This window comes from Balaenoptera acutorostrata, chromosome 20, assembly GCF_949987535.1.
Source record: "Balaenoptera acutorostrata chromosome 20, mBalAcu1.1, whole genome shotgun sequence".
NCBI lineage: Eukaryota > Metazoa > Chordata > Mammalia > Artiodactyla > Balaenopteridae > Balaenoptera > Balaenoptera acutorostrata.
This window is the reverse complement of record NC_080083.1, coordinates 40,571,661-40,583,996: the sequence shown is the minus strand read 5'-3', so window position 1 is coordinate 40,583,996 and position 12,336 is coordinate 40,571,661. Positions and strand designations below refer to the sequence as shown.

General features: G+C 43.8%; 1 protein-coding gene across 1 annotated transcript in view; it reads right to left on the bottom strand.

Annotated features, from left to right (window-relative positions):
* EFTUD2 (elongation factor Tu GTP binding domain containing 2) overlaps positions 1 to 12,336 on the bottom strand; it is a 34,667-nt gene that overhangs the window by 14,608 nt on the left and 7,723 nt on the right. The window contains exons 4-11 of the mRNA XM_007180178.3: positions 12,072 to 12,150; positions 9,548 to 9,623; positions 9,000 to 9,065; positions 8,186 to 8,221; positions 6,635 to 6,725; positions 5,619 to 5,701; positions 3,443 to 3,609; positions 896 to 1,020 (exon numbers count right to left, since the gene is read on the bottom strand). Of these exons, the coding sequence (XP_007180240.1) occupies positions 896 to 1,020; positions 3,443 to 3,609; positions 5,619 to 5,701; positions 6,635 to 6,725; positions 8,186 to 8,221; positions 9,000 to 9,065; positions 9,548 to 9,623; positions 12,072 to 12,150 (723 nt within the window). The remainder of the gene's footprint in view (positions 1 to 895; positions 1,021 to 3,442; positions 3,610 to 5,618; positions 5,702 to 6,634; positions 6,726 to 8,185; positions 8,222 to 8,999; positions 9,066 to 9,547; positions 9,624 to 12,071; positions 12,151 to 12,336) is intronic.

The window sequence follows — 12,336 nt, the reverse complement described above, 5'->3', positions numbered from 1 at the left end:
GGGTGAATTTTGTTTCCTTCACATTTTACTGTATTTTCCACTCTTCTAAATAAGGATGCAGTAAATATGTGCATATTTTAAAAAAGACCAAGTTTTAATTGGTCCATTATTTTCACCAGAGCAAACGTTTCCACGTTTGAGAGTGAGGCAGGACCAGTGACTAAAGAACACTGGTGCCCCAACGCCAGCGCTGACCAGCTGTGAGGCTTCTCACTGAGCCTGTCTCCTCAGCTCCAAAAATGGGGGTGACAAAGACCTCTGTGCGGAAGTACAGTATTTGACACACAGGCTACACACTGACACCCAGGACATGGTTCCTACTAGATCTGAGGGAACTGGGGAGGCACAGAGGTGGAGCGCACGGGAACCTCTTGAGAGTTGGGGAGCTGGTCCCAGGGTTCTGGTGTTGCGGCTCCAGGGGCCTGTAAAATCATTCCGCTGGACGTCCCAGTGGGCTGCGAATCCAACTCGAGTTCTCAAGTGGGCCTACAAAACTTCTATGTGCCTGGATATAGTTGGAAAGACAGCTAGAAGCATGACCGGTGAGAGGGATTCCATCTCTGAGAAAGAGGCCTAAACGGCTTTGGAGCCATGGATAATTCCTTCTTGACAAAATCTGTTTCACCCTAGGAGAGATTCTTATTCCTAACTTGAGCTCCCTCTTCACCCATTTCTTCCCAGGCACCTTTATCCCTCTATTTATTGTTTGGAAAGCAGTTAGCCCGAGGAAAGAGCCTAGGTGCCAAAAAGAGCCCCAGATGTGAAGACAACACTTGATAAAATGTCTCCCTCCAACAGGGGACTCTGGCATGAAGCCCATTTCTAAACCATTCAACAGGAAAGGCACACATGACTCTGGGGAAGCTGGAGAGACAGACTGCCAGCCAGAGCTTACCAAAGGTGTCAGCGTAGATCTTGGCAAAGGAGCCCAGTGTGAAGCAGATGCTGTACTGGGAGCTGGAGAAGCAGACGTTGCCCAGGAGCGGGGAAAGGATTAGGTTCTCGTCAGTGGAATACATGCTGAAACAGAGACAGCCGTGAGTGCAGAGCCAGGCTGGGCAGCAATGCCGGCGCGACGCCAAGGGTGAAGGGCGCAGGGACTCAATATCACAGCTTCTTTCCAGCCCTCACCCTCAGAAGGGGCTTGCGTTATACACTCGGCTTTGCCAACAGCCTGATCCAAGAAAGTGACATGATGGAGCTGTACCCTAACTCCCAGTAACAAAGTGATTTCCCAGAGCTGGAAACATTCTGCGTGATCTTGAAGAAGTTAACTGCGCCAGACAGGGGGAAACTTGGAGGACAGAGACAAAGACCTTGGAACACAGGAAACTAATCTAATGTGATAAGATTAGAGAAATCCAACATTTTAGAGAAATCTCAATTTCACAAAGAGAAACACCAGTGTAAGTAAATGAATGAATGAATGAATGAATGAAAGAAAAGCAACTTTGCCCCCTGCTCTCCCTGCCCTACTCTTCATTGCCTTGTTTGACTTTGCTTTTACAAATTCATGTTAAAACGTTCAGTCTTAAAAGCCATGCAGAAGCCACAGCACCCCAAGTTCACTAGCATTTATAAGAACCAGCTGTACACAGGGATCAAATCCACAACCCTAGCCTTTCTGACACCCTGCTTTACGCAATTTCTTTTCTTTTTAAAAAATATTTGGCTGCGCCAGGTCTTAGTTGCAGCGTGCAGAATCTTTTTAGCTGCGGCATGTGAACTCTTAGTGGCGGCATGTGGGATCTAGTTCCCTGACCAGGGATCGAACCCGGGCCCCCTGCGTTGGGAGCGCAGAGTGTTAGCCACTGGACCACCAGGGAAGTCCCTGGAATTTCTTAATTTAGAAATAAAAGTATTGGCTTATAAAGAGTAGTCCCCTACCATACTCCCAGGTTACGGTCCCCAGAGGCAATTGCTTTCAACTCTTTTAAAGGTGCTTCTAGAGCATTCACCTCCATATTTCTAAATAATATGTTCATGTTGCTATTTCTTTTTATTTCTTTTTTTTTTTTTTTTGGCTGCATTGGGTCTTCGTTGCTGTGCACGGGCTTTCTCTAGTTGCGGCGAGCGTGGGCTGCTCTTCATTGTGGAGTACAGGCTCTATCTAGGGGGCAGGCTTCAGTAATTGTGGCATGTGGGCTCAGTAGTTGTGGCTTGCGGGCTCTAGAGCCCAGGCTCAGTAGTTGTGGCACACCGGCTTAGTTGCTCCGCGGCATGTGGGATCTTCCCGGACCAGGGCTGGAACCCGTGTCCCCTGCATTGGCAGGCGGATTCTTAACCACTGCGCCACCAGGGAAGCCCCATGTTGCTATTTCTTGTTTGGTGGTTGAGATGTGACTTCTTGACTTCCTATTCTGGTACATAAGGATTTAGCCCTGTCCAAGCCGTCCCCCCTTTAGAGAAGTTTATCATTTCATCTTTTGGACTCCGGCCATTATATGGGCTCCAGTCATTCTCAGCCCTTCCAGTAACAGGGAGAAGATACCCCTGTTGAGAACCAGTGTTACAAACTGGGGGATGGCGGGGCGGGGTGTCTGAAGGTTAACCTGTCCCCGCCACGAGAGTACCGTCCCTGACCCTCAGCTGGAGAGGAGCTCTCTCAGGAGGGCAGCCTCCTCCCAGCCCTGCAACGGGCCTCAAAAAGTCATCCAGTACATCCTTCAGCCTACAGATAAAACTGTCTTTAAGAATATATTCAGGGAGTTCCCTGGCGGTTCAGTGGTTAGGACTCCACGCTTCCACTGCTGGGGGCCCGGACTGGATCCCTGGTCGGGGAACTAAGATCCCACAATCTGTGCGGTGTGGCCAAAAAAAAACTAATTTAAGCTATTCTTCAAAGCCACCTTGGTACTATATTCTAAGGTCTCCCAACCATCACTCATAAACCCCAAATCCATCTTTTTGAAAAGCAGCTTCAACAAGAAATAAAAGCCAACAAACAGTTCCTTCTCTTACTGAGTCTGTGCTAGTAAGATAATAGCAGCTAACATTACTCACCCATCAGCTACTGTCTGCTGAGCACTGTGCTAAGTGTGTTACATTGGCTGTCTTTAATTCCTTGTAACATCTCGTTGGGCAAATATTACTACTCCCTTCTTACGGAAGCAGAAACTGAGGCTCTATGAGCTTAAGGACTCTGCCCAACTTTACATGGTTGGTTCAGTGAAGACGAGACTGATTCTAGAGCTCAGGGTACTGACTGCAGTACTAAATTGAGGATGTGTGGCAAGCTGCATATCTGGTTAAGGAGCAGAGTTAATGAGGCCAAGGCGGCGGAGTCAATCCCTGCAGAGCCACAGAATGCGCCTCTAGCTGTGTCCAACAAGCTCGTCAACGCATGCCAAGGAATCAGAGTTGCCCCCAGAGGTGTTCAAGGTTAAGATTTATAAAAACCAGAGTGCCGAGGACAGGAGGTCCACTCCCAGGGTTCCTCTACCTTATTAATCCGTTGACCTCATCTACAATGTGACGCAGCTTGTAATAAGCATCAGTGGGGGGCAGCTTCAGCTCCAGGATCAGCCGGTCAATCTTGTTGATGCACACGGTGACTGCCAGCCTCTCCTGCACGGCGTGCTTGATCAGCCGCTCTGTGTTCAGCATCACCTGAGAGACACAAGGCTCAGAAGGTGGTGATGAGAGCAAAGAGGGCAGAACAGTCCAGAGCAGAGCCAAAGAAGGTACTACTTAAAAATATGAAGAATGTGAAAAAGAGGAAATAGATTGTTGAGGGAAAGCAGAGGGTATCTTGCCCAATGGCAGATTCAGGAATTTTAAGAGGTGACCTTGCAGGATTGAGAAATGAATAAATACACTGATGATGTTGGGAGCCAGGTTTCTCAGTGCCAGAGAAGGAACCAAGGAAGGCTTGGGAAGAAGCTGTGGTGCTGAAATAGAATTGTGGGTATTAGGATAAATTGATTTTTTTCTTCTCTTCTACTGTGTTAATGGTTTTTAATATGTATGTGTAGAAAACAGTTACAGATACCTTTGGGTGTATATTATCTGTGTTCAGTGAAAAGTCCTAGAAGCAATGTGTCCCAGTAGCAATGAACATACTCTGATCTTTGTTTCTATGTATCCGTCCTCACTATAAGGAGCCAAAGCTCCATGGAGAAATGGCTGATTCCAGGATTGGGGCAGGGAAAGTACAAGATGACTCTAGGACATCTTTTTGTGCCTAAAAAAAGACGGGGCATGTCAAAAGGATAAAGGAGCCAGCCTGAAGGAGTTCTCACTAGCCAAATCTGTGATAACTAGAATATTAAAAGATATAAAGATACTAGTGGATTATAACCCACTGAGTAAAATAAAAATCCGTGTATCCATACGGATAATAAATAAGCAAATGGAGAAGGGAAATCTCTTCCTTACAACAGAATTCCAACCAATAAATACAGAAGAAATAGTAAGAGTTAGAAAATTACCATTTGCAACTATTATATCAATAAGCTAGGAATGACCAATGGATGATGAAACTGGTAAAGTTTGATAAGGAATAACATGTATACGTAGACTCAAGGTATCACCCCACAAATCAGTTATTACAAGGGGGAAAACAGTAACTTTACATTGGAGAAGCCTGGCACACCCACCTTAACCAAGTGATCAAAGTTCACATCACCAATAATGGGATAAGGTTACATCATGGGCCTTCTGATGTGAGGGACTAATAAGAACACAACTGTGCTGATATAGTATTCCTGCCCCAAATAACCTGAACCTAATCATGAGGAAACATTAGACAAACCCTGATTGAGAGACAGTCTACAAAATAAATGGCCTATACACTTCAAAAATGCTAACGTCATAAAAGACCAAGAAAGGTAGAAGAAGAATTCCAATTAAAAGAGACATGAAAATTAAATGTTATGCATCATCCTGGATAAGGAAAAAAAATTCTATAAAGGACATTAATGGGACAATTAGTGAGACTGACTAAGGTCTACAGAAAAAGATCTGTACAACAATATTGTATCAACGTTGAATTCCCAGATTCTGGTAAGTGTATTATGATTATGTAAGTGAATGTCCTTGTTCTTAGGAAATACATTCTGAAATATTTTATTTTCAAATGGTTCAAGGGGAAAACACATACGTGTGAGTGCATATGTACATGTACAGAGACAGAATTACAAATGAGGGTGTTCTCTGTACTACTGCAACTTTTCAGTAAGTTTGAAATTACTCCAAGATGAAGTCCATTTTTAAAAAGGTAACCCTAGCTCCCTCTGCTGGCTGTCTCACGGATGGCAACATGAATGAGGTTGGCCAAATCACCTCATCTGTGGGCCTTTTAACTCCAATCTCTCTTTACCTTAGACAAATCCATTAACATTTAAAACTCTCCTCCCTCCCTTTTATTTACCTTTGTCATTTTTGTGTTTCTGAATGACAATGGGTCCTATCATTTTGAGCTTCACTGGGCAGGGAGTAAGGGATTCACTGAGAACTAATTTTGACTTTCATTTGCTGCCCTAATTTTAGAGCAAAGGTGAGGCTTAATCCCACAGACTCTCACGTTCTCTAATTCCCAGCTCACTCAGAGCTCTGGGCATCGTGTGCGGCAAACATGACAGGGAGGAGGGGTCCTAAGAGAACTGACGCAGACTTACGCCCTCAGCAGCATCGATGAAAAGGACCACTCCATCTGAGATGCGCAAGCCAGCTGTGACCTCGTCAGAAAAATTCACGTGTCCTGAAAAGCAAATACCAAGTAAGTCGCCACTTGTGTGGTGGCAGGATGAGGCACAATTAACTTGTACGTGGTCTGTGGGGCACTGCAAAGCATGTGAACCCACAAATACCCCCTTCCCTTCTCCCCACAGCTCCCTGCAGTGCGCAAAGTTCCACGTTAGAGCCACATCCTTGGATTATGCTTTTATACAGGAGGCCCCCAAACATAAAGAAAGCATTTTATCAAGGAGGGCACAACACATTCAACTCGCAGACTAAACCAGTCTAATCAGCAGTGAACAGAGTTCTGTGGGACAGAAGACAATTTGGAAGCAGGAAAGAGGGCAAAGGAGGGCCTGGAGCATGGGAGCTGGTTCCTGGCAAGGTGGTGCTGGTGGGTGCGGGTAGGGGTCAGGGGCTGAGAGATACGAGGGCATCGGGCATCTGATGGGGCAAAGAAGGCCAATCTGTCAAAACCCAAATTTTCCTATTTAAAAAAAGGGAACCCTGAGCTGGTCCTTCCCAAAGAGAAAGTCAGCCACAGGGTGAGGCATGCTGCTTCTATGGTAACCTGCATGTCCCCCAGCCATCGGTGTGTGCCCCCATAGTCTCCTTCAAAAGACTGAGACTGCCTGAGGCCGGGACCATGTCTGACTCAGCTTTGTTGCCCCCATGTCTAGCATGGGCTGACACAAGCTGAAATGAATAAGTGAATCAGATTCCCCCAAATTTAAATCTTCTAGAGCAGAGTCAAGAGAGGAACAAAATAGAAGGCCTGGAGCACATTGCTGGCTAATTAACTAGTTAGAAGCAAAGGAGACAGTTAAAAAAAGAAAATTATCTCAATGAAGGCAAGGGAATGTAAAAACAAACACATAATGCTCTGCTCTGTTCTGGAAGCAAAAGAAACAAACAGGACAGGGTTCTGATGGTAAAAAGTCAAGGAATGTCCTACCTGGAGTGTCCATGATATTGAAGAGGTAGGATTTTCCTTTGGTATCTGGCAAGACTACTGTCACAGGAGTACTCTTGATGCCAACACCCCTCTGAAAGTCGCAGAGAGAAAGGGCGAGAGTGATCAAGGCTTCTTCCTATTCAGGAGGGATTCATTCTGCTCTTGGATCTTTCCAGTTGCTAGTAAATTACACTGATGTCTCACCTTGTAGTGGGTGTGATTTTTATCTAGGTCTCTAACCAGAATGACCTTAAAGATGAACAATCTTGATGTTAAAAAGCACTGGGGGGCTTCCCTGGTGGCGCAGTGGTTGAGAATCTGCCTGCCAATGCAGGGCACACGGGTTGAGCCCTGGTCTGGGAAGATCCCACATGCCACGGAGCAACTAGGCCCGTGAGCCACAACTACTGAACCTGCGCATCTGGAGCCTGTGCTCCGCAACAAGAGAGGCCGCGACAGTGAAAGGCCCGCTGCACCGCGATGAAGAGTGGCCCCCGCTTGCCACAACTAGAGAAAGCCCTTGCACAGAAACGAAGACCCAACACAGCCAAAAAAAAACAAATAAATAAAGTAAACAATGCGTTTAAAAAAAAAAAAAAGCACTGGGGCGGGGCGGCGGGGGGAGTTGGTTCAAATACAAAAAAGTAAAAATAAAAAAATGAACAAGCTAGCAAAGCAGTATTAAACCTTAATAGAGAATCCAGAGTCCTAAAATCTTATCCTCCGCATACACTGTAAACAAAAATAATTAAGCACAGTACAAGTAAAAAGAAACAATCTGCAGCATTTTAGGTTTTCTTAAAAATATATTATAAAAGCTGTAACAGAAAATAAGTATTAAAACAACTCCAGTCAAACAAATATATATATATATAAAAAAACAATAGCTAGTATCTGTTGAGTGCTTAACATATGCCAGCACCGTTCAAGGTTCCTTTGGTTAATCACAGTACTTATACTCTTGTGCTTTCCATGTGGTCATTTATGAGAGACAGAAATAAAGAAGAGGGGGAAACAGAAGGGATTAGAGGGGAGGGACAAAGATCCAGATGGAAAGAAAGACCAACCAGTAGGAATGGGAAAGACAGAGATGTATGCTCACTCTTTTATACAGAAAGAGAAGCACAAAGACAGACGAACCCATTCTCCAGGAGAAGCTACTCCCAGAAAGATCAACATATGGATGGACTCATCTTACAGATTTTAAGGATGATGTCATTTTAAAAATCATGTTTAGCTTCTGCAGAACTTACAGCATAAATGTACACATCACCTCTTAGCATTTGCCCTACTAGGTTAAATTAAATCCAGCCAAAGATAGAAGGGTCTCCCCTTTTACCCTACAGTTTGCCTACCCAGCTCTCTTTCAAGTTATAGATCATAGGATGACCGAGAGAAGCAGGGAGATAAAGAGATGAGGGGTGGGAGTGAGGGTGGGGAGGTGTGTGGTATGGACCAAAATGTTACCGTAAAGCTCTTCGACATTCCCTACAAAACTACTACTGCTGGGCCTGCTGTGGACAACAATCAGACTTCCAAAGGCACACTTACCTCTTGCTCTGTGAAGAGGATGTCAGTGTAGCACAGCTTTAAAAAAAAAAAAAAAAAAAAGGAACTGTAGTTACCTCCAGAATTCAGACTCCTCTCCCACACAAACCATCAATTACTTTCCCTCACCACCTCCCAGCTCAAGGGTCTCTGCCTCAGGAGGAGAATAGATGGAAGACAACAGGGTACCCTTACAGAAATGTCAGACAATGAGACCAGCACCCTCCCAGATGGAAAATGCTCCTGGGTGTGTGGTTGGTTGGGGAGTAGGGGAAGTCACTAAAGACCAGGTATGACTGAAGAGCTGAATTATATCAAATGCACTGAATTTTTCACAGTGGTACATGGAGACACATCCGGCCTTCATGGGACCCTGAACGTCAAAACAGTCAATCTGGCCAAGACTGAACATTTATTGCACTGAGACTTGCAGCCCCACTTGGCCTCATTCACAGGCATTTAAATTTATCATGAAAACAACAAGGTCCAATTGTATTATACTTATAGAGAAGCTATTAATACTATGACAGGAAAGAATAGGTTATCAAAGTCAGCATGTATCAGAACAGAGGAGGGATCCCAAGCGCAGAACAGATCATCCAAAAATACTGCACGCTAATATTCTCTCTGTTTCTGAGAAAGTTGAAATTATTTTCTTAAGGCCTATTAATAGAAATTACAATTATAAAGCAGCACATTATATGCATCATTATTTACAGTGAGAGTGGGAAGGTGGAAGAAAGGGAAAGGAGAGAGACACCCACCCCTGTATATTCTGAATGGTTCATCCTAAACCTTCAACAGAATTTCTACTCACATCTTGGTCGTAGCGCTTTCTGATTTCCGGGTGAGTCTGCTCTATTAAACAATCTACAAAACATGTCTGAAAGGGAAGAGAAAGTTAGGTTCTGCCAACCACAGAGAAAAATCTACTCTACCCTTCTCCCAGTTCCCACTACACCACATAATTTAGGGATAAAGAGAGGAAGAAGAGAGCAGGGAGGATTATGGGCCAGCAAAGAATTAACAATGAAGCCACAGGATTATTTTCAAATGAAAGATGAAATCTTTCTTAGACAAGCATCCCCCAGGAAATGAAAACTTATAAAATCAGAGCAAGGCTCAATTTCCCCTCTTCTGTCCAGATGTAGACACAAGGCTCAGGCATGCAAGTGGCTTAGCTTTCCATCTGCTGCTCAGGAAAAGCTAGAATTTCACAGCTCAGTTTCACAATAGGCATGGAGGCCCCCCAGAGTGAGGAGGTCCAGCCTTATGGCCTCAGACCCCAACGTATGACTCTGAGGGCTGAAAAAATGAGCAAAAATGAAGAGCAACCCTGTTGCAAGTAGCCGAAAGCTCTCTCACCTTGCCATGGTGGAGATGACCACAAAGGGTCACATTTCTGATGAGCTCCGAATTATCCATCAGATCTGCCAAGAAACTGAAAGGAGAAAGGAAAAGAGCAAAAGGGACTTTGCCAAAAGTTTTCAAATGGGGGAGTGCTACAAAGGTGTTTTAGGTATTTTCGGCCAGGAACAACTTTCAGACCAACTGGAGAATTGTCAGAGGCAGAAGTGAGTTTCTACCTCTACACAGTTCTGGCTTTGGGAACGGAACGTACTTATTCATGAGGAGACACGACCTGTGAAATGTCATGGAGATTTCAACAGTAAAATAATGAAATTTGAAAAGCAAGCAAGAAGAAAAAACCAAATACCAGCACACACATACATGAGTACTGTTCAGTTCAAAACATTCAGGCTAGATGTTACACATTTATACCACTGATGCCAAGGGGACTTCAAATCACTTAGGGAGCTTTGCTTCTGAAACTGCCGTTACAGCTGGTTAACAAGGCTTTCAAGAAAACCTCATCTCATTAATGATGAGCAGAGGAGTTCCATCCTGATCAAAACCAACCCTGCCTTTCTTGCTTATCATCCGCATTACTTACGGTAAATAGCCTTCAGGTGACTTTTGGCTCTTTGAAAAATCCAGCCTGGGGCTTCCCTGGTGGCGCAGTGGTTGAGAATCTGCCTGCCAATGCAGGGGACACGGGTTCGAACCCTGGTCTGGGAAGATCCCACATGCCACGGAGCAGCTGGGCCCGTGAGTCACAATTACTGAGCCTGCGCGTCTGGAGCCTGTGCTCCGCAACAAGAGAGGCCGTGATAGTGAGAGGCCCGCGCACCGCGATGAAGAGTGGCCCCCGCTTGCCACAACTAGAGGAAGCCCTCGTACAGAAACGAAGACCCAACACAGCCATACATACACACATACATACATACATACATAAAATAAATACAGTATAAAGTGTTAAAAATAAATAAATAAATAAATTTTAAAAATCCAGCCTGCTTTCAAAGATTGGAGATTTTTTTAAAAATCACCACTGAGAACACAAAAGAATATGATGCAAGTTCTGAAGAAAACTGAAAGGTTGTTTCAAAAATGTGTGAATGGGGGACTTCCTGGTGGCGCAGTGGTTAAGACTACGCACTCCCAATGCAAGGGGCCCGGGTTTGATCCCTGCTCAGGGAACTAGATCCCACATGAGATTCACATGCCACAACTAAGGAGCCCGCCTGCCGCAACTAAGGAGCCCATGCGCTGCAACTAAGACCCAATGCAACCAAATAAATAAATATTAAAAAAAAAAAAAAAAGTGTGAATGATGGCAGGTGAGCTGACCATTTCAGAAGGGACCTTACTCCTTCGGACATACAAGATGTCAACATGTTTTAAAAAAAAAAGTTTCATTATCTAATAATGGGTCACAAGCACCTCAATATATGAGGGCCTTATAAGTGCATTTCATCAATAAAAATATTTTCAAAAACAGTTTGCAATGTGAAGAGTCTAAACTATTCTACACATATCTACCTACCTGCGCCTCCTTTTCAAAATAAAGAGTTGTTATGTTCCCAAAACACTTAGCAACCATACCGAGTCAAAACAGGCTCTGGTGGCCCCAACACTGACAATTATAATCCCCAGTTCTGTCTCAAAGGCTGGCTTCTAATACCAAACTAAAGGTTTGGAAGAGAAAATGGCTGAGATCCAGATGAGAGCCAAGAAGAAAGTTAAGATTGAGCCTAAATATCTCAGCAACGATATAAGCTGAAGGAAAATTTTGGCAAATTGTAGGAAGAGATTTTTGCTTTCACAATAATTCACTGCCACAGCACCATGGATGGACCTAGAGATTATTATCCTAAGTGAAGTAAGCCAGACAGAGAAAGACAAATATCATACGATATCACTTATATGTGGAATCTAAAAGAAAAAAAAAAAAGATACAAATGAGCTTATTTACAAAACAGAAATAGGCCCACAGACATAGAAAACAAACTGACGGTTACCAAAGAGGAAAGGGGAGGGGAGGGGAGCGATAAATTAGGAGTTGGAGATTAACATATACACACTACTATATATAAAACAGATAACCAACAAGGACCTACTGTATAGCACAGGGAACTATACTCAATATTTTGTAATAACATATAAGGGAAAAGAATCTGAATAACTGTGCTGTACAGTAGAAACTAACACAACATTGCAAATCAACTATACCTCAATTTTTAAAAATTAAATAAATAAATACATAATAAAGGGCTCAGGGATATGTCCTTTTACCTACCAAAATAAATAAATACTTAAATAAAGTTGAAATCTGTCAGACTAGATCTGGCAGCAGGCAGCGACAGAGCTGAACCTGGTCATAGAGAGAAGTCAGCAAAATGACTCAGGCACAAACAGATGCCACTGCTCTCACCACCACCACCCCAAAAATTCACTGGTTACTTTAACCACAAACCACCTCCTACCTCCATGAAAAAACTGAACCTACAATATTCGTGCAGAGAGGCTGCAAGACCTTATAACTTACTCCATTTCATATACCGTGACAGGTAATGTCTGCTCCATCAGAGTGAACTTCTTGGTTTTCACCGGTTTAATAATGGGTTCTAGGAGGGAAAAAAAAGTAGTAATGTGTAGGTAGGCATAAAGCATAAAAATACAGAGCCCTATTCCATTAGACTGAGCTTTCAGAATGGATGATATATGACATCAATTTATGTTATTCTCGAGGACCACTCAGGTTGAGAAAGTTCTGGGAACGCTGTCTGGCATGAGACACTGAAGGATCTTGA